Raw genomic sequence first — 22,363 nt, 5'->3', positions numbered from 1 at the left:
CAGCGCCCTGTGTGTTCTCCAGGGAGGAACTCTGATCCAGTACGAGGGGAAGCTGAGGTTACTGGAGATCGCCCAGGTTCCTAAGGCTCACGTGGATGAGTTCAAATCTGTCTCAAAGTTCAAGATCTTCAACACCAACAACCTGTGGATCAGCCTCGCCGCCATAAAGAGACTGCAGGAGCAGAACGCCATGGACATGGAGATCATTGTGAATCCTAAGGTAAAGGAGGACCTTAAATCACTTCCAGATTGCAAGATTTCATAAAGACAAACTGGTCATTTTCAAAACAATAAGCTCTGGACATCCAGCAGAAATTGATAAAGCCCTCATGAAATGTTGTTAAGTGATGCTTTGGTAATGTAATCATTAGCAGAGTATCTCTGTGATTGTCTTGTCAGTAAGCATTTACAGACTGAGCTCTTCTGCTCAGAAAACATCATTAGCTTACTGTAAAATCAACTGTAGAAGCAATTGCAGAAATATCTTACAAACCCATGTTGATAATTATTACATCATACCTAATTGTGGTGTTGGAGGTTGGTTGTAAAATTTGAGAGCAGGTATCAGTATCAGGATGATGTCATCAGACAAAACAGGATGGTGTATTAAGAAGTTAAAAAGTGATCCCATCCTAAAACCTGTGCTGAAATTATTAGCTGTGTAGTTCTTCCTGTGGGCTAACAGGGTAAGTAGTTCCAGCATAATAGCCTACCTTTAGAGGAGGATGGGTTCCCTTTTGTGACTTGGCTCCTCTCAAGGTTTCCTCCTCTTGCTCTTAAGGAGTTTTTTTTTTTTTCCATTCCACTGTTGCCATTGGGGACACTCGTGCGAGCTTGGACCCTGATTTTGCTGTAAAGCTGCTTTGTGACAACACCTTTTGTACAAATATATAAATAAACTTTACTTTTAGATGACAACATTAAAAACCGATAATATTAAAGATTAGTAGCTTTTAGAGAAGATATATTGACTCTCTGTTGGCTGATACTCAAGGTTTAAATATCAGAAAAAAACTAGTAAAAATGACACATTGCATTCACTAAAAACAGTGAACTATGTAGATGGTTTGAATAATATGTCAAAGCTACATTTCTCTATTTTTTTTCAGAGTTCAGGTGCCGCTTGTGTTTGCAATCTCGTTCTTTCTGTCATTACGCACAGCTCATGATCATAGGTGAGGGTCGGGATGTAGACCGACCAGTAAACAGAGAGCTCCGCCTTTTGGCTCAACTCTCTCTTCACCACTACAGTCCGGTACAGTGACCGTATTACCGCTGCCGCCTGTCCCAGCCTGTGGCCAATCCCACAGTCCCTCTTCCCACCACTCGTGAACAAGATGCTTAAACTCCTCCATCTGGGGCAAGTCCTTTCCCCTTACCTGGAGTGGGCATGCCATCCTTTTCTGGGCTAAGACCATGGATTCATACTTCGAGGTGCTGATCCGCATACCAATTGCTTCACACTCCAAACTGCTCCAGCGAGCGCAGGAGGCATCCATGTGATTCAGACAAAAGAACAACATCATCTGCAGATAGCAGCGACGCCACCCTCCAGGTTCCACACATAATGCCCTCCTGACCCTGGCTGCGCCCTGACACTCGGTCCATGAATATCACGAACAGGAGTGGAGACAGGGCACAACCCAGGCGGTTGTCCAACGCCAACACTGAAAGAGTCTAACTTAATGCCGGGTATATGAACACAGCTTGGAGTCTCCTTTCCAGCACCTTGGCATAGACTTTCCCAGGGAGACTGAGCAGTGTGATACCCCAATAGTTGGCACACACCATCAGGTCCCCCTTATAGAGGGAAAATAGAGACCACCACCCTGGTCTTCCAAGGGTACTGTTCCTGAGGTCCATGCAATATTGCAGAGGTGTGTTAGCCACGACAGCCCCACAATATCCAGAGCCTTAAGCATCTCAGGATGAATCTCATCCACCCCTGGTGCCTTGACACTGAGGAGCTTACCAACTACTTCAGTGACCTCCACCAGGGAAATGGAACTTGACACTAGAAGCCTCTGGCCCTGACTCCCGTGAGGGAGGCACGTCTCCCGGATTAAGGAGTTCCTCAAAATGTTCCTTCTACCGACCGACAATATCCTCATTTGAAGTCAGAGTTTCTCCATCCTTGCTGAATACAGCTTGGGCGCAGCCACCCCGACCGCTCCCAAGTCACCGGACAGTTGTCCAGAACCTCTTTGAGGCTTTTGCTTCTGCCACCGTTGTGGCTGCCACCTTTTTTGCTTGTCTGTACCTATCTGCTGAAACGGGAGTCCTTCAGGCCAAACAGTCCCTAAAGGCCTCTTTCTTCAGCTTGACGGTCTCCATCACCACCGGTGTCCACCAGTAGGTTCTCTGGTTACCGCCCCGACAGGCACCCACAAGCTTTTGGCCACAGCCACACCTGGCAGCTTCCACAATGGAACAGGGTCCATTCAGGCTCTATGTCCTCTACCTCCCCCGGGACATGAAAAAAGCTCTCCCGGAGGTGGGAGTTGAAATCATTACAAACAGGGGCCTCCGACAGTCATTCCGAGCACACCCTCACTATTCACTTGGGCCTACCAGGTCTGACCATCATTCCCTGCCATCTGCCAACTCACCACCAGATGGTGATCAGTTAACAGCTCAGCACCTCTCTTCACCTGAGTGTCCAGAACATATGGTCCCAAGTCAGATGAAATGACAACAAAGTTGATCATTGACCTTTGACCCAAGGAGCTCTGGTACCATGTACACTTATGAACATCCTTGTGTTTGAAGTGGGTGTTCGTTATGGACAATCCATGCCTGGCACAGAAGTCCAATAACAATTCACCATTTGGGTTTAGATTGGGCAGGCTGTTCTTCCCAGTCACGCCTCTCCAGGTCTCCCATTCATTGCCAACGTGAGCATTGAAGTCTCCCAGTAAGACTGTAGGCGGGACCCTTTCTAGAACCCTGCCCACTCACTCCAAGAAGGCAGAATACTCTGACCTGTTGTTTGGTGCATAAGCACAGACAACAGTCAGAGTTTTCCTCTCTGCATTTGTCCACCGGGACAAACTCCAACTGCATGGTTGCCAGCCGGGGACTCGTGAGTATCCCCACACCCGCCCGACGCATCTCACCCTGTGCAACCCCTGAGTAGGAGAGGGACCAACCCCTATCCAGGAGTTTGGTTCCAGACCTGACACTGTGGATGGAGGTGAGCCCAACTATATTTAGTTGGTACCTCTCAACCTCCTGCACAAGCTCCAGCTCCCACTACCTATACAGCACTGCACTACTCCCCCATGCTAGACCTTGCGGGCGGTGGGCTCACATGGTTATGCAAATGCAAGTGGAGGAAACAAGCTTTCTTCGTAGGGTGGCGGGCTACACTGTATTTGATAGAGTGAGGAGCTCAGTCATCCGGGAGGAGCTCAGAGTAGAGCCGCTACTCCTCCGCATTGAGAGAAGCCAGCTGAGGTGGTTTGGACCACCCGGTGGGGGTCTACCAGGCACGGCCTACCCAGGACAAGACCCTGGGTCTTGGAGGGATTATATCTCCAAGTTGGCCTGGGAGCGGCTTGGGCCTGGGAATGAGCTGGAGGAAGTTTCGGGGGACAGGGTCATCTGGGATTCGCTGCTCTCTCAACTGCTACCGTGACCCTATCTGGACTAGCGGTCAATGATGATTTCCGTTGCTGTCCTTTACATTGTTTGAAAACTTCATGAGGAAGGAACCAACAGCAATGCTTCAAAATGGCTCAGGAATAAAATCTTTTTATTAATTTCTATTGAAATGTTCATTTTGTTTTGTCTTTCTTCAGAAAAACAACCTTTTTGTAGAGACTGTCCCAGTCCCATTTCTTATTTCTACCTTATTTTCGAGTGTCACCTTGCCCCTTGAAACTGAACTACAATGGGTAGTGGTTGAAAAACGTCCCTATGAAAACCCTCAATAAAAAAGAACATTACTTCCTTAACAGGTTACTAGTGCTGCTCAGTAGGCAACCCTACCAGTCTGCAGTGATGGCTAAGGAGGGTAAAGTTCAGCTCCTTACTGCTGGGCTTTAGTTACATTTAGCCCTTTCTCTTCGCCCTAGCCTTTTATCTTAACAAGAATCATGACACCCTACCCCTAGACGTGAACACGCAAAATGAAGGGGTAGGGCTAAGTGGTAGGGGTGAGGGGTGAAATAGGATTGGGCCTTAGTCATTTATATGCAGCACTGATTTTGTTATGGTGTGTTCTTTCTCTGAATTTCTCTGTTTAACTGAAAATCAGTGGGAAATATTTCTGATGTCCTGTGTTAAGTCTATAAAATTTAGTCTGAATTATACTTTATTGTGATATTTTAATCTCTCTCTAGACTCTGAACGGTGGGCTGAACGTGATTCAGCTGGAGACCGCTGTAGGAGCGGCCATCAAATGTTTCGACAACGCTCTGGGCATCAACGTCCCCCGCAGCCGCTTCCTGCCCGTCAAAACCACCTCGGACCTCCTGCTGGTCATGTCCAACCTCTACAGCCTGGAGGCGGGCTCTCTCACCATGAGCGAGAAGAGGGAGTTCCCCACCACACCTCACGTCAAGCTGGGTAGCTCCTTCACCAAGGTAACATCCACTATTTTGTTATGGCCTTAAATCACTTGACAGTATGTCACAGTATGCATATGTTATGTATGAAATTTTGAATATATACACTTATTGTGTATCTTGAGTTTTTTTTAAGTATCGTGACATTGTATTTTTGCCATATCGCCCACCTGTTTTTAGCTATGCTATGTATTTTAGCCCTTGTTTTTAGATTACAGTGTGTCTTACAGTGTTGTTAACAGCATAAGTCACATGTTTTGAGGCAAGTGTGTGCTGATTTAGGCATGCAGTTAGCGCCATGCTAATTAAAAAAATGTATGTTCCCATTCCTTGTTAGCCACATTAGCCTCATAGCTCCAGTATAAAACTAAAGAGGCAAATCTCTTAATTAATCAAGTAAATTTAGGGAACTGTGATTGATTTTTTTTGCCAGATTATTACTTTCAGTTGAAGCCATTAATACTGCTATGGTACATCAGGAGGGGTGATTATAGCATTGAAATTCTGCACATTTTGAAAGGGGTACAACATGCAATACAACATTTTTTCCCCCAGCGAGAACTTCCTTCACTGATTTAAATTGCAGAGACAGTTTATATCGTGTATGTATAATGCATAATACAATATATAATGTTTCTGTAATATGTAGAATATTTTATATTACTTTGTAGTTTGTAGTATTTTTATAATATACAAACAGTATGCATTTAGAGTTTTCCTTGAGGTTGTCAGAATCTGATTTTTTTTATAGGCTATTGGATGAGGTAATATACATACACTATAGAGACTCAAGTAATTTAACACAGCTCATCACTGAATTCAGGTGTTTCATTAAGTTTCATTGCCACAGTTGTATAAAATGAAGCACCTAGCCATACAGGCGGCCTTTACAAACATTTATGAAAGAATGTGTTGTTCTAAAGAGCTCACTGAATTCAAGCTGAATTTGTACAGTAATAGGAAGCCACTGTTGCAACAGGTCAGTTGCGAAATTTCTTTCCTCCTAGCTCAACTGTGGCATTATCGAAAGGTGGAAGCATTTAGGAACCAGTCACTTAGCCACGAAGTCTCAGACCATGTAAAGTTACAGAGCAGGTCACCGAGTGCCAAGGAGCATAGTGCAGAAAAGTCTTCAACGCTCTGCTGACTTAATAACTGAGTTCAAACCTCTGGCAATAACATCAGCATAAAAACTGCACTGGGAGCTTCATGGCAGGGTTTCCATGGCTGAGCAGCAGCATGCAAGCCTTACATCACCAAGCACAATGCCATTGTGGATGGAGTGGGATAAAGCACCGCCACTAGACTCGTTTTGTGGAGTGACAAATCATGCTTCTCTCTCTGGCAGCCTGATGAATGAGTCCGGGTTTGGCGAATGCCAGGAGAACGTTACCTGCCTGACTGCATTGTACCATCTGTAAAGTTTGGTGAAGGACGGATAATGTTATGGGGTTATTTTCAGGGGTTGGCCTAGAACCCTTAGTTCCAGTGAAAGGAACTCTTAATGCTTCAGCAAACTAAGATATTTTGGACTACTGTACGCTTCCCAGCATACGAAGCAAGAATCATAAAGTCCTGGCTGGGTGAGTTTGGTGTAGAAGAACATGACTGGCCATCACAGAGCCCTGACCCCAACCCCATCAAACACCTTTGGGATAAAGTAGAGCAGAGATTGTGAGCCAGACCCTCTCGTCTAACATCAGTGTCTGACCTCACAAATGCTCTTCTGGATGAATGGGCAAGAGTTCGCATTGAAGCTCTCCAGAATCTTGTACAAAGCTTCCCAGAAGAGTGAAAACTGTTATAGCTGCAAAGGGGGAACAACTCCATATTAATGTCTGTGGATTAAGAATGGGATGTCATAGAAGCCCTTGTAGTTGTAATGTGTGTGTGTGTGTGTGTGTGTGTGTGTGTGTGTGTGTGTGTGTGTGTCTAAATAAGGTAAGATCACAATAGTGTAGCTAAAAATCTATTTACCATCAGCTTTGTCCACTGATTGGCTGATTGACTGAGTTCTTTATTAATCTCAGAGAAGAAAATGAGCATTAAAACAAGCAACAAACACAAATTGAATACATTGGCATCAAGGCAGCATTCGTCCACTACGCTTAACTTCTGATTTATGCAGTGAAAAGTTTGAGAGTGCAGTAGCTGCTGCGGCTCTGCATGGCGTCCTCTCTGCTGTTGGAGTTGGAGCAGACAGCTGTATGTAGGGCAGCCTCATTACTGCAGCAATATGCTGCCCTTCAGCTCTACAGGGACTCGGCTGGTGGAGCTGCAGGTCAACAGAGGAGCGCAGCACACATCCACCCTGAACATTCTGCTGTAGTCTTTTACCTGCACTGATGGAAAAAGTGCATAGAAACTTTCAGCAGACCAGAAGACCCTGCATCAAACTCCCTCTGTCTCTTCACTGGATCAAACCTTTTCAAGACTAAGGTGGGAATTGACTCTTATTGGGCCACCTCAGACTGTAACTTTGTCCATGTCTACTTTTAAAGGATTGATAATCCTGTGATTAGGCCTTTTGGGAGCGTAAAGTGTTAAACGTTGTGATCTGTGGATGATTTAAAGTTGTCACATCACCAGAGTTTAGCTCCAGCCTGCATTTGTATGCAACATGGGGCATTTCGGGGCACTTCAGAAGCATTTTATTGGCTGGTGCAGGTGTGGCAGTTTGTGGTTGTGCAGAAAAGTAGATCACGGAGGGGACCACTGTTTTACATGATTCGGACTATGAGCAGGTGATATGGCAAAAATATAAAATCACGGTGTTGAAAGATATTTTCCCAGTACACGATATGCATCACCCTTTTTGAGGCGTGTGCCACATTTAAAAAAGTATTAGCAAAAATGATGAGTACAATTACTTTTATTCAAGGTTTCACACACAGCTCTGCGCTTAATACAGTTAAATACTTAAGCTTAAATACATCTTTATAATAAATGAATACATTTCTAATGAAACTCAGAAAAGAGTACTTTGATGGAATTTATCATAATAATGATGGCCATCATCACAGCAAGAAGGTCCTTGGTTTAATTCCCCAGCTGGGCAATAAGAGTTCTATTTGTATGGAGTTATCCTGTGTAACCCTGTGCCTGTGTAGTATAACAGCAGCAGTTCTGCAAATGGAAATGATTAGTTGAGAGAGGTCAGCGGAGAATGGCCAGACTGGTTAGTTCTGGCAGAAAGGCTATGGTAACTCAGATGATCTCTCTATACAGTTGTGCTGAGCATCTCAGAATGCACAACACATCAAACCTTGAGGTGGATGGGCTACAACAGCAGAAGACAACGTCAGGTTTCACTTCTGTCAGCCAAGAAAAGAAAGCTGAGGCTGCAGTGGGCTTAGGCTCACCAAAACTGCACAGCTAAAAACAGGTCTGATGAATCTCGATTTCTGCTGAGTACATGCATCCAGCCTGCCTTGTGTCCAACAGTCCAGGCTAGTGGAGGTGGTGTAATGGTGTGGGGAATGATTTCTTGGCATAATTTGGACCTGTTAATACCAATCAATCATCGTTTGAATGCAACAGCCAATTTGAGTATCATTGCAGAGCACGTGCATCCCTTCATGGCCACAACTTACCATTTTCTAATGGCTACTTCCAGCATGATAAAGCACCATGTCACAAAGCAAAAGTCATCTCAAATTGGTTCTTTGTGACAGCGTTCATTCGGTGGTCTTCCCAGTCACTGGACCTGAATCCAATAGAGCACCTTTTGGATGTGGTAGAACAGGAGATTCACAGCATCAAAAATCTGCAGGAATTGCCAGAATTTCAAAACAGTGTTCTGTTTTCTCGTGGAATCTCGTGGAATCCAAGCCACAAAGAATTGACACTGTTTTGAAAGCAAAGGAAGGCCCTTCCCAGCATTAATACTGAGTTCCTGATAAAGTGCTTTGTGAGTGTATGAGAGAGAATTGTAAATGTTAACATGCGAATACAATTTTACATTAAAATTTGACATTTTCATTCAGAGTTTTGCTATGCGTCCATAGCTTATGAGTCACCAAACATTTCTTAGAAATTAGGCAGTGAAATAGTATCATTTTACATGTGGACTGTCTGTTTGACATCTGCAGGTTCAGGAGTATCTGATCCGCTTTGAGAGCATCCCAGACATGCTAGAGCTGGACCACCTGACTGTGTCTGGAGACGTCACATTTGGGAAGAATGTCTCACTCAAGGTAAACCAGAGAACCACTGAGGAAGTAGATTCTGATGCTAAGTCAGTGTATCAAACTAAACCCCTGCCAAGTTTAAAATGTTTGGTGAAAAAAATCTAACTCTAATCTTTTTATCTGTCCAGTTAGCAAGATGCTAATTGATAAGGTATAGGGTTACATTACTTGTCAGCTACATTAGCCTTATAGATCAAGTGCAAAACCAGAAGCAAGGAACACAAGGGAACTTCTAGAAAGCCATAAGCATGAAGCCGTGAAGTCATCCTGACATTTGACCCTCTGTTCTGCCCAGGGAACGGTCATCATCATAGCCAATCATGGGGACCGGATCGACATTCCAGCCGGCTCCATGCTGGAGAACAAGATTGTCTCCGGAAACCTGCGCATCCTAGACCACTGATGTCATGTGCCCGGGGCACAAGATCACATGACTCCTCCTCACCTGTCCCTCCACCTCATGACAGTCAGAGAGACAGATAGACAGAGTCACACACACAACCTCTCACAATTCCAAACTTATTTTTGTAATACTTTGAAGTCTTTTAATGTGTATTTTTTCAAACATTCCATTTTCTGGGTCAGTATCGAAATGGTGGGAAATCACTGTGTGCATAATATAGCACAAAGTCATATCGTCATCTGTTGTTTTTTCTACTGAGAGAAGTTCAGTATTTTCCCTTGAAGTGCTCGGATAGCGACGTCCCAAACGGTGCCGACTTTGGCCTGTTTCACACTTGAGTGGTGTTAAAATGTGAAGAGAGAAGCAATAAGCTTTCTACGCTAAGAGTTCCAGCTCTGAGTTCCAGACGTCACCGTGTAATCTGGAACCATCTGTGGAGCAAAATAAAGTGCAATACCGAACAAAAACCAGGTTGTGTGTTTTTTCACTGTCCATATCACAGCCTAACCAGTAATCAGAGAGCGAGAGCGAGAGATAATACATGGGAAAAGGGACCAAAGCCAAAAAAAAAAAAAACAGGTTAGAGTTACAAAAACTTAAAGCCTAGGTGTTCCAAAGCCTAGACAGCAGTTTTCGGCCACTACATCATAGAAGGCCGTTCCAAGGTGAAGGACCCTAACCCTAGAAATGCAGCCTACGTTCAGTGATTTAGAGGAAGCAACAAATGTATTGTTCCAGGTCTTCAGTTACCCACAGTTCTCTCCTCACGAACGACGCGAAGGAAAAAAAAAACATGAATATTGCGGAAAACGAAGCCGTTGAAGCAGAGCTTGTTTTGCGATGTAAGATGTTCATGTCATTGAATTCGTCTTCGTTATGGTATGAAGTGTAAAATGGTTGATTAATTAAAACATTCATTCATATGAAATATTTTAATAAGAAGTATTTGTGTATATGTAGTTTATTGTATATATAGTTTATACAAACATCATCTCCATTTCCATCCATGAAGAAATGAAAAAGTAACAAACTCAGTGCAACAGGCTCCATTTTCTCTCACCAGTTCCTCACAAGTTTCACGCCACTCTGGTGATGTCATCACACGGCCTCCTTAGGACTGTTCCATTTGTGTGACCAATAGGCTACTACGGAGGAATCTTCATAGTCCTACCGATGACCTGCCCTACCTCAGCTGCAGCATTTTCCCATCACTGCTCTGTTTATAAGCACTCGACTCAAGCTCTCCAAGAACTCCCTGAGGCAGCAGGTGGACATAAAGCTGTAATGTGAAAGTAGCCAGGCATTAAAATTCTGACTTTATCACCTAAATACAGCTCAGCACGGGAGAACCAACAACAGGCCACAGAAACGCAGCAAACACAGATGGTTGTGCAGCTCTCCGCCTGCAGAAACTATAAAACACTCAGAATTTCAGATGTTTTGAAAGCCTATGAGAATTCCAGAGCCCTTAAAGAACTCCAGAAGTCTTAAAGAATTCCAAAACCTTCTAATACCAGAAGTCTTAGAAGTCTAGAAGCCTCTGAGAATTCCAGAACCCTCAGGCCAAGGTTGAAAAAGGAGAACAAAAGGGAGCAGCTTATAGACAGATTTTTTCCCCTCGCTGCTGTTTATACGCACTCAGCCCGCACTGTCCTAGAACTCCCTGAGGCAGCAGGTGACCATAAAGATGTAATTTGAAAGTAGCCTGGCAATAAAATCCTGAATTTACAACCTGATTGCAGCTCAGTACAGCAAAACTGCCAAGACCAGGCTATGGAAACACAGCAGATCCAGAGAGTTATACAGCTCTCAGCCTGAAGAAACTGTAGAACATGCTCCAAGAATTACGGAATCCTGAGAATTTTAGATACTGCAGGTAATTTCAGAAGACAAAGAATTTCAGAACCCTCCAAGAATTTCAGTAGTCTCAGAAAATCAGAGACGTCTTCAAGAATTCCAGAACCCTACAAGAATTTCAGGAGTCTCTGAAAATTCCAGAACCCTACAAGAATTCCAAAACCTTCTGATACTTACGACTCTTTGAGAATTCCACAACCCTACAAGACTTCTGGTTTAAACTGGGACCTATCCCATCAGAGAGACAGGGTCTAAACCAGATCACTGAGGTGCAATAAGTTAACTGACCTGAACAGACCACGCAAAAACCGTTTGATATTCCATATAAATTAATTGGCTCAGAAAATCTTTACATTACCACTTACCCCTACCACTTATGCCCCTTAATTTTGGGTGTTCATGTCTAGGGGTAGAGTGTCCTGATTCTTGTGTGGTTGAGGTTTTTCAGAGACGCTCCAGAGGAAACAAAGAAAAAACATGGCTGCACAAGAGACCAAAGAAGCCCACACGTGATTATTTCCTCTGTCAAAAAGTTCAAATAACCACTGTATTATCTTGGTTTAATATCGTTTCAATGTATTATGGTCCTTTTCTTCATAACAAGTATAAAAATTGCTGGTAGTGCTGATGTCTTTGTCGCTAGCTTGTTCCCCATTCCACCTTAAATGGTTACATTCTGGCACCTCAGACGTCAGAGCTGCTGCATCATTTCAGGTGGAATGGGAAAACCTGAACAAAGCTGGCGAATATCTTTCAGCTTCATATCACTGAAGAATTAGGGGTGGTAGTTAATAAATAATTGCCCCCTCTTTGAAGGCACATGACGTCCTAAATGTAAGTAAAGCCCAGCGGTGAGGAGCTGAGCTTTACCCTCCTCCGCTGTCACTGCAGACGGGCACGGTCGCCTACGGAGCAGCGCTAGTAGCTGTTAATGAAGTGATGCTCTTTTTATTTGAGGGTCCCATTTTGTAGAGAGGATTTCAACCATTACGTCCTGTAACTCAGTTCCAAGGGGCAAGGGGGCACTCGAAAACAAGGGATAGGGGTAAAAATAAGAAATGGGATAGGGCCATTGTGAGGAATGTTTCGTGTTGGACCTCTCTCTCTGTGTAATGAGGAGGCTCTCATTAGCCCAGTCCTCTCTCACTTCCTCCAGCACGGATCAGTGCTGATCTGATAGCCCCCCCCCCCCCCTCTCTCTCTCTCTCTCTCTCTCTCTCTCTCCTCAGGGCTGTAATCACAACACTTTTATTTTAGAAGAAGAAAAATGAGATATTCACTCGTCTTCTGCACTTTTTTCTGGTTAAAAAGAATTCTTAGTAAACAGACCCCCTCCCCCCAACACCAAATATAGCTAACTAGCTGAGACATTTGATTTCATATCTGATGTAGCTAATGTAGCTAACACGTAATGAAAAGCTTACGACCAGTTTGCATGGTGCTAACTGCCTTTCTAGTTCATTAGTGGAGCTCAGTAAATTAGAATTTTTACTTGAGGCTCCAGAATGACTGTTTTTAGCTATGCTACATACTTTTGTCCATCACGCATGATTTCTAGCAAGCAAGCAAAATTTATTTATATAGCGCTTTTTACAACAGGTGTTGTCACAAAGCAGCTTTACAGAACAATCAGTATTACAGAGAGAAGAGAAAAGAAGAAAGAAAATCCGGGTCCGAGCCCCCATGAGCAAGCCAGCGGCGACGGTGGCAAGGAAAAACTCCCTAAAAGAGGAAGAAACCTTGAGAGGAACCAAGACTCAGAAGGGGAACCCATCCTCCTATGGTCGACACCGGACAGCAAACATTATTAGTATGAAGTATTATAGTAAAGTGGGAAAAGAAAGAGAGAGATCTGAGGGTGAGGACTGCACAGCGCTGTACAGCAAGAAGCTCAGTGGTGGTCAAACCGGTCCAGAAGGCTGGTGAGCAGCGGCACCAATCAAGGCAGTAGAGGCAACAGCATCAGGCGCACAGGATGGGCAGCTGATCAGCTCGGCAGAGAAAGGAGAAGAAAAAACAGAGTTAGTACTGTAAAGAGTGGCTGACCACAGATTACAGTAAAACAGAGCAGTGTAGACTCCAGCAGGTCTAGACCTGACAGGGAAGACTAGTCACCAAATGCTTGACTGTACAAATAAGTTTTTAGCCTAGACTTAAAGATTGGGGCTGTGTCTGATTCCCGAACATTGGCAGGAAGATTATTCCAGAGCTGGGGGGCTTTGTATGAGAAAGCTCTCCCCCCTGATGTAGCTTTATTTATTCTAGGTACCAGTAGTAAGCCAGCACCTTGTGATCTAAGTAGGCGTGATGGTTCATAGTAGGAGAGGAGCTCACTCAGGTACTGAGGGGCGAGCCCGTTTAGAGCTTTATAAGTCAGTAATAGAATTTTATAATCAATGCGAAATTTAACTGGTAACCAGTGCAGGGCTGATAAAACTGGACTAATATGGTCAAACTTCCTAGTTCTTGTGAGGACTCTGGCTGCAGCGTTCTGGACTAGCTGAAGCTTGTTAAGGCTTTTGCTGTGACATCCAGACAGCAGGGCATTACAATAATCTAGCCTTGAAGTGATAAATGCATGAACTAGCTTTTCTGCATCCTGTAGAGATAATGAATTTCTTAATTTAGCGATATTGCAGAGATGCAGGAAAGCTGTTCTAGTGATATTAGATATATGTGTGTCGAAAGAGAGATCAGCGTCTATCATGACACCAAGATTTTTAACAGATAGGCTTGATGAAACTGAGAGATTGTTAAGTTTTAGTGTTGAGTTAGACAGTCTGTGTCTGGCTAATTTTGGACCAAGAAGCAGGACCTCTGTTTTATCTGAGTTAAGTAACAGAAAATTATTTGACATCCAATCTTTTATGTCTTTTATACAGTCCTCAATCTTGGCAAGTTTAATTTTATCATCCGGTTTACTTGATATATATAACTGGGTGTCATCTGCATAACAGTGGAAATTTATGCCGTGTTTACTGATAATGGTGCCTAGTGGTAGCATATATATTGTAAATAATATAGGTCCTAAAACAGAACCTTGTGGAACACCATAAATTACTTTTGCACGAACAGATGATTCACCCTTTACATTAACAAACTGATATCGATCGGTGAGGTAGGACCTGAACCAGGAAAGAGCTGTTCCTGTTACCCCTACAAGGTTTTCTAGTCTATCTAGTAGGATAGCGTGGTCTATTGTGTCGAATGCTGCACTAAGGTCAAGGAGGACTAACAACGACACATTTCCTTGGTCCGTGAATAATAGAAGATCATTTATAATTTTTACTAATGCTGTTTCTGTACTATGATGTGGCCTAAAACCAGACTGAAATTTTTTGTGTAGATTATTCCTATGCAAATAAGGGCTTAATTGTTTTGCTACCACTTTTTCCAGGATCTTAGATATGAAGGGGAGATTTGAGATGGGTCTATAATTTGATAGTTCACAGGGATCGAGGTTAGCTTTCTTAATCAGCGGTCTAATTACTGCAAGTTTAAAAGTTTTTGGGATATATCCGAGGCTAAGAGAGGAGTTTATTATTGACAGAATAGGCTTAGTTATTTCTGGTAAGATTTCCTTGAGTAGACCTGTAGGGATCGGGTCCAGAATACAGGTCGATGGTTTTGCAGAAGAGACTATTTTGACTAGTTCATTTTCTTGGAGTAATGTAAACGATTCCAGCCTATCTGGAGTGACTCTAATATTCTCAGGGTCTAGACTGGCATTATAAGCCACCAGGTTTGTGGAGTTTAACTGTGTGTTCAGAATTGTCTGTCTAATTTTTTCAATTTTATCACTAAAGAAATTCAGAAAATCATTGCTGCTATAGGCTGATGGCATCTGGGGTTCAGTGACTCTTTTGTTCTCTGTCAGTTTAGAAATTGTGCTAAATAGTAATCTGGGATTGTTATTTCTAGCATAGCTAAAAACAGTAAGGCAGCTGGACAGGGCTCCTCATCTAAAGAAGCAAATTATGGACACCGAACACGTCTTGGCTGATCAACTGTATGTGAGTTTAGAGGAAAACTGCCTGTTTTGTTTCACTGGTTTTCCACCAAACTGTCTTTGTTGGATATAATTAAAAGTACAGAAGGAGCTCAGATGAGGAGCCCAGTTCCATACTATCATGCACCTGATAAAACTAATCAAGCAATTTTTCCATGAGGGAGCCAAACAGATTGTCTATATTGAGTTAAATCCCTGAAGATGGCTAGTAATTGAGAGATCCCAGAATTTTCTGCTTATTGAGTTGACAGGAACCAGATGTCTGAAAAGCTTAGTGCATCTAAATGCTTCCACATGAAAGGTCTTGCATGAATTTGGTTATGAATGTGCTTCCCGATGTCTGCGACATTGTTTTATGATACAACCCCATTTCCAAAAAAGTTGGGACGCTGTGGAGAACGTGAATAAAAATAGAATGCAATGATACGCAAATCACGTAAACCGTAATACTACAAAGACAAAAAATCAAATGTTGAAACTGAGAAATGTTGTTGCTTTTTGAAAAATATATGCCCATTTTGAATGAAATACATTCCAAAGAAATTGGGACAGGGGCATGTTTACCCCTGTGTTTCATCACCTCTTTTAAAAGCACTCTGTAAGCATCTGGGAACTGAGGAGACGCTGCTGTAGTTTTCAAAGTGAAATGTTTTCCTGTTCTTGTTTGATATAGAATTTCAGCTGCTCAACAGTTCAGGGTCTCCTTTGTCATATTTTTCATTTCATAACCCTCCAAATATTATCAGTGGTGAGAGGTCTGGCTAGTCTAACGCCCAGACTCTTTTAACACAGTGCAACGCTGTTGTAATACATGCAGAATGTGGTTTGGCGTTGTTTCGCTGAAATAATCAAGGCCTTCCACAAAAAACAAGTCGTCTGGATGGCAGCATATCTTGCCAAAATATGTCTCTATCGTTCAGCCTTAATGGTGCCTTCACAGATGTGCATGTCACCCATACCATGTGCACTAAGGCACCCCTATAGCATCATGAATACTAGCTTGTGAACTGTGCGCTGATAATAAGTTGAGTGGTCTTTAGCCTGGAGGACACAGTGTCCATGATTTCCAAAAAGAATTTCATATGTTGATTCGTCAGACACTTAGGACACTTTTCCACTTCGCCTCAATCCATTTTAAATGAGCTCGGGCCCAGAGAAGGTGGCAGCATTTCTGGATCTTGTTTATATACGGTTTCTTCTCTGCGTTTTAGAGTTTTAACTTGCATTTGTGGATGCAGTGATTAACTTTTTTCATAGACAGTGTTTTTTTCAGAAGTGTTCCTGAGCCCATGCAATGATTTCTGTTACAGAATCATGTCTGTTTTTAATTCAGTGCCATCTGAGGGCCCAAAGATCACAGCCAGCAAATACAGTTTTTTGGCCTTGTTTCTTGCATACAGAGATTTCTCCAGATTCTCTGAATCTTTTAATGTTATTATGTACCATAGATACAGAGTGGTGAACCCCTCCTCATCTTTTCATCCTCCTCATCGTCTGGAATGTATACCCAGTCATGTTAATGACCTGTTGTCAATCAGCCTTTCTCCAGCCTTTTGTTGCCCCATCACAACAGTTTTTTGGAATGTGTGGTTGGCATCGAATTCAAAATGGGCATATATTTAAAAAAATGAAATAAAAAATCGGAATTTCCACATTTCATTAGTTGTACTAATTTCAATTAAACATAGGGCTCAAATGATCAGCACATCATTGCATTTTGTTTTTATTTACATTTTAGCATCCCAAGTTTTTGGAAATGTGGTTGTTTTGAGAAGGCTTTGACCTGAAACAGTTTTTAAAGATTTTAAAGTTTTTAAGAGTTGATTAATGGTGGAAGGATACATGCAGGGCATTGTGAGGTATAAATGCCCCCAAATAAAACTTTTTTTTTTAATAATCACTATTTTACCATCACCAACTTTCCATATAAAAACTCAGAAGACACGTGTAGGTAATATAGTAAGTAAAGTGGCTATATATGTGTTGTTGTCATGGTGACCCCTGGTTTCTATCACCACCGCTGTAAAGAAATCTGAACCAGTTCACACCAAATCATTCTGAACCACTCTGAATGATTCTGTTTACATCTCAACCACTGAGTTGTGCAGAAGTTTTGAAAAATGGGTGGAATGCCTCACTAAAAAAAACTGCTCCAAAGAGGAGGCCTGAGCTGCCCTGTACCGAGTCCAGCACACTTATTTGAGATGCTTAATTCACGAAGGTCCTGCTTAGTTTTTGGCTGCTGTTCATACTGAAATCTTTGGAAGGTGTTGCACAGTGCCAACTGGCAAAGAGGCCCATTCCTGCTGAGACTCAGCTTACAGGACAGACAGTCCAGCCAGGGAAAAGAAGAGAAAGGACTCAGACATGTACAGATATACACTGTTAAAAAAAAGATGCTTCTCCAAGTGTTTATATAGTGAAGTAAATGGTTCTGTCAGAACCATGAGTTCTATATAGAACCATATCCTGCTTAAATGGCTCTTTGTATGGAGAATGTGTTGTTTACATTTCTATACACCTGCCCACAGGACGCTGCTGGCTGGATATTTTTGGTTGGTGGACTATTCTCAGTCCAGCAGGGACACTGAGGTGTTTAAAACACTCCAGCAGCACTGCTGTGTCTGGTCCACTCAGACCAGCACAACACACACTAACACACCACCAGTAACTGGAGCTGATAAAATGGACAATGAGCGTAGACACAAGGAGGTGGTCATGATGTTATGCCTGATTGCTGTATAGAGTTATACAGAACTCATGGTTCCAAATAGCACCTAAAAGTGTTCTGTGAGTGTTATGATTTCAAGCTTGTAACAATAGCAGAACCCTTTCTGGTGCTCTATAGAACCACACCCCTAGTGGCGGTTCTGGGAAAATTGTACATTTCAGCAGGGTAGCACTGTTACAGTGCAAGTGGGTTCGAGAGGTTGGACAATTCATCACCAATAGCCGCTCAACTCTCCAATGAAAGTCAAAGCTGGATAGAACAGACGTTCTCGCAATGACTCTGCTTGAAGGTGCAAAAACACTTCATTCCTCTGTTCAAGCCGATTCATACCTGTAAAGCTCGCCCTGAAGGCCTGTTTTAAACGGCCTTCACATTTCAGTCATATTTCAATAGTGGTTTATGTTCCATTTACCACAGCACTATTTATAAATACAAACTGCCTCTGTGTGAGTTTATTTCTCAGAAAGGCTCTGCAAGCTGAATCAGTTTGATTGTGTGGAGAGCAGGTTTAGTATTTCCTCTCAATTCAGGCCTTTCTGCAGTAAAGAAGCCACACCCACCAAAACCTTTCAGATTAAACCAACTTCAGAAACGGTCAGCAGAGTGTTGGATAGGGATGAACTGCAGGTTTGAATAGCTAAACCTGCTGAAATAAAGCCTAAACCTGCTGAAATAAAACCTAAACCCACTGAACAAGCCTAAACCTACTGAAATAAAGCCTAAACCTGCTGAAATAAAACCTAAAACCACTGAACAAGCCTAAACCTACTGAAATAAAGCCTAAACCTGCTGAAATGAAACCTAAACCTGCTGAAATAAAGCCTAAACCTGCTGAAATAAAGCCTAAACCTGCTGAAATAAAACCTAAACCCACTGAACAAGCCTAAACCTACTGAAATAAAGCCTAAACCTGCTGAAATAAAACCTAAAACCACTGAACAAGCCTAAACCTACTGAAATAAAGCCTAAACCTGCTGAAATGAAACCTAAACCTGCTGAAATAAAGCCTAAACCTGCTGAAATAAAGCCTAAACCCACTAAACAAGCCTAAACCTGCTGAAATAAAGCCTAAACCTGCTGAAATAAAGCCTAAACCCACTGAACAAGCCTAAACCTGCTGAAATAAAGCCTAAACCTGCTGAACAAGCCTAAACCTGCTGACATAAAACCTAAACCCACTGAACAAGCCTAAACCTGCTGAAATAAATCCTAAACCTGCTGACATAAAACCTAAACCCACTGAACAAGCCTAAACATGCTGAAATTATACCTAAACCCACTGAACAAGCCTAAACCTACTGAAATAAAGCCTAAACCTGCTGAAATAAAACCTAAACCCACTGAACAAGCCTAAACCTACTGAAATAAAGCCTAAACCTGCTGAAATGAAACCTAAACCTGCTGAAATAAAGCCTAAACCTGCTGAAATAAAGCCTAAACCCACTAAACAAGCCTAAACCTGCTGAAATAAAGCCTAAACCTGCTGAAATAAAGCCTAAACCCACTGAACAAGCCTAAACCTGCTGAAATAAAGCCTAAACCTGCTGAACAAGCCTAAACCTGCTGACATAAAACCTAAACCCACTGAACAAGCCTAAACCTGCTGAAATAAAGCCTAAACCTGCTGACATAAAACCTAAACCCACTGAACAAGCCTAAACCTGCTGAAATAAAGCCTAAACCTGCTGAACAAGCCTAAACCTGCTGACATAAAACCTAAACCCACTGAACAAGCCTAAACCTGCTGAAATAAAGCCTAAACCTGCTGACATAAAACCTAAACCCACTGAACAAGCCTAAACCCACTGAACAAGCCAAAACCTGCTGACATAAAACCTAAACCCACTGAACAAGCCAAAACCTGCTGACATAAAACCTAAACCCACTGAACAAGCCTAAACCTGCTGAAATAAAGCCTAAACCAGGTGGATGTGTAAAGAGAGTCGTCTTTTTGTTTATTTATCAGGAATACACTTTATTATCATCATTATTTGAGGATGTAAATGTCCCAGAGTTAGCCCAACAGCTAATTTTCATTGGCAGTCTCTGGGCTGATCGCTGCTGATAAAATTTTGTGACATCACAGAAACAAATGAATTCAAACAAGTTTTCAGAAACAGGCAGGAGTTTATGTGTACGGAACTTAAAGAAGTTCTGGGAGACTTTGTGCGACAAATAAATATTAACAGATATTTTGTTTAAATGTGGATTTTTTTTTTTTACAGCAATGCAATATTTTAATTTATTATTATATAATTTCAATGTTACTCATGCTGTGGCTGTAAGCTCCATGAAAACTCCACGAAGACCTTTACTACTATGTCTCAAACACTGCCACCATGTGGTCAACTACACAAACTACTCCAGCAGTTATTTATTTGGACTCGAATGAAACCTAAACCCACTGAAACAAACCTAAAAACACAGAAATAAAATTTAAACCTGCCAAGCAAGCCTAAACCTGCTGATATAAAACCTAAACCCACAAAAATAAATCCACCGAAATTAAACCTAAACCCACTGCAATTAAATCTAAATCCACCGAAATTGAACCTAAACCCAGCGAACAAGCTTAAACCCATTGATATTAAACCAAACACACTGCAATTAAATCTTATCCCACCAAAATTAAACCTAAACCCAGCAAACAAGCTTAAACCCATTGATATTAAACCAAACACACTGCAATTAAATCTTATCCCACCAAAATTAAACCTAAACCCAGTGAACAAGCTTAAACCCATTGAAATTAAACCTAAAGATACTGCAATTAAACCTTAACCCACTGAAATTAAACCTAAACCCAGTGAACAAGGTTAAACCCATTGAAATTAAACCTTAATCCACTGAAATTAAACTTAAACCCACTTAATGAACATAAACTTACTGACATAAAAATAAAACCACTGGAATTAAACCTAAAGCCTCTGAAAAAGCCTAAACCCACTGAAATACATCCGAAACCCACTTAACGAGCCTAAACCTACAAAAATAAAACCTAAACCCACTGAAATTAAACTTAAACCCACTTAATGAACCTAAACTTACTGAAATAAAACATAAATCCACTGGAATTAAACCTAAACAAGCTGAACAATTATTATAATTAATGAATTAAGTGACCCTTATTAGTCCTACAATGGGGACTAATTAACCCATCCATGAAGTGAAACACCACATACACACTAGTGAACACACACACTAGGGGGCAGTGAGCACACTTGCCTGGAGCGGTGGGCAGCCCTATCCACAGCACCCGAAGTACAGCAGTTGGGGGTTGGGTGTCTTGCCGAAGTACACCTCAGTCATGTACTATCGGCTCTGGGAATCGAACCAGCGACCTTCCGGTCACAGGGCATAACCTCCAGCCCACAATTGCCCCTGACATAAAAGATAAAACCGCTGGAATTAAACCTAAAGCCGCTGACAAAGCCGAAACCCACTGAAATAAAACCCAAACCCACTGAAATACATCCTAAATACATCATTAACAAATACATCCAAATACAAACTGAACACATTAAAACAAAATCTAAACCCACTTAACAGTAAAACATCCCATTATCTCTTTACTGTACGTCACTGAAGGAGGATCAGCGTGTGGAAAAGTGCATCTGTTGCTGAGGTTCGTTTCCCTGATGACTGTTTTTCTTGTTCTGGTTCAGAAAAGGGCAGGTTCAGTAATTTAATAGACAAAGGCTTTTTCTACCTTCAGTGTCTTTGAAAGGACAAAGTGACTCAAGTGAAAATTAAAACGTGCAGCCTTTCCTTGCTGGAGCCAATCAGCCAAGACATGCCTGGCATCTTGTTTTACTCCAGAGCTAAGAGGATAATGTAGCTAGCAAGGAATGTGAGAGCATCACACAAACTCCATGACAATCATCTCATGGATGCACCAGCTCCAGCAGGGAAATGTGACAGAGGTGTGCAGCTACTGGGGGTGGGGTGGGGTGAGGTGGTCTGCGGGAGTTAGGTGATCTCACTGATGCCATGTGTGCCATAACTTTTGCACAGGCCACATTGGGTTCTTCCCCCTCAATATGTTACATTCAGCAAATAAACTAATCGTGTATAAAATGTGCAGAGGTGTGTTCTCTGTACACATTTTATGATGGTACTTCAAGGGTTCTTTAGTAAAGAAAGAGGTGCGATATAGAACCATAAACCATGATTAAAGCGTTTTTTGCATCATCGAAGGTTCTTCAGATTGATGGAGAATGTTGCTGTATATGGTTCTATATTAACCCTGATGGAGGACATGCAGTACGTGGTTCTATATTGAACCTGATGGAGAACGTGCTGTACATGGTTCTATATTGAACTTGGAGAATGTGCTGCACATTGTTCTATATTGCACCTGATGGAGAATGTGTTGTATGTGGTTCTATATTGCACCTGATGGAGAAAGTGCAGTAGATGGTTCTATAATGAACCTGATGTAGAACATGCATTACGTGGTTCTATATTGAACCTGATGGAGAAAGTGCTGTATGTGGTTCTATATTGCACCGGATGGAGAAAGTGCAGTAGATGGTTCTATAATGAACCTGATGGAGAACATGCATTACGTGGTTATATATTGAACCTGATGGAGGATGTGTTGTA

The 22,363-nt window shown here is 42.2% G+C and overlaps 1 protein-coding gene across 2 annotated transcripts in view; it reads left to right on the top strand.

Annotated features, from left to right (window-relative positions):
• The window catches only part of ugp2b (UDP-glucose pyrophosphorylase 2b), a 55,733-nt gene extending 46,105 nt beyond the window's left edge, over positions 1–9,628 (top strand). For both annotated transcript variants that reach the window (XM_017704972.2, XM_017704971.2), the window contains exons 7-10: positions 23–220; positions 4,344–4,586; positions 8,660–8,764; positions 9,054–9,628. In XM_017704972.2, coding sequence (XP_017560461.1) covers positions 23–220; positions 4,344–4,586; positions 8,660–8,764; positions 9,054–9,161 — 654 coding nt within the window. In that variant the 3' untranslated portion in view covers positions 9,162–9,628. The remainder of the gene's footprint in view (positions 1–22; positions 221–4,343; positions 4,587–8,659; positions 8,765–9,053) is intronic.
• Positions 9,629–22,363: the final 12,735 nt, after the last annotated feature.

Source organism: Pygocentrus nattereri, chromosome 10, assembly GCF_015220715.1.
Source record: "Pygocentrus nattereri isolate fPygNat1 chromosome 10, fPygNat1.pri, whole genome shotgun sequence".
Classification (NCBI taxonomy): domain Eukaryota; kingdom Metazoa; phylum Chordata; class Actinopteri; order Characiformes; family Serrasalmidae; genus Pygocentrus; species Pygocentrus nattereri.
Note: the sequence above shows the minus strand (reverse complement) of the source record. Positions and strands in the feature narration are given on the sequence as shown.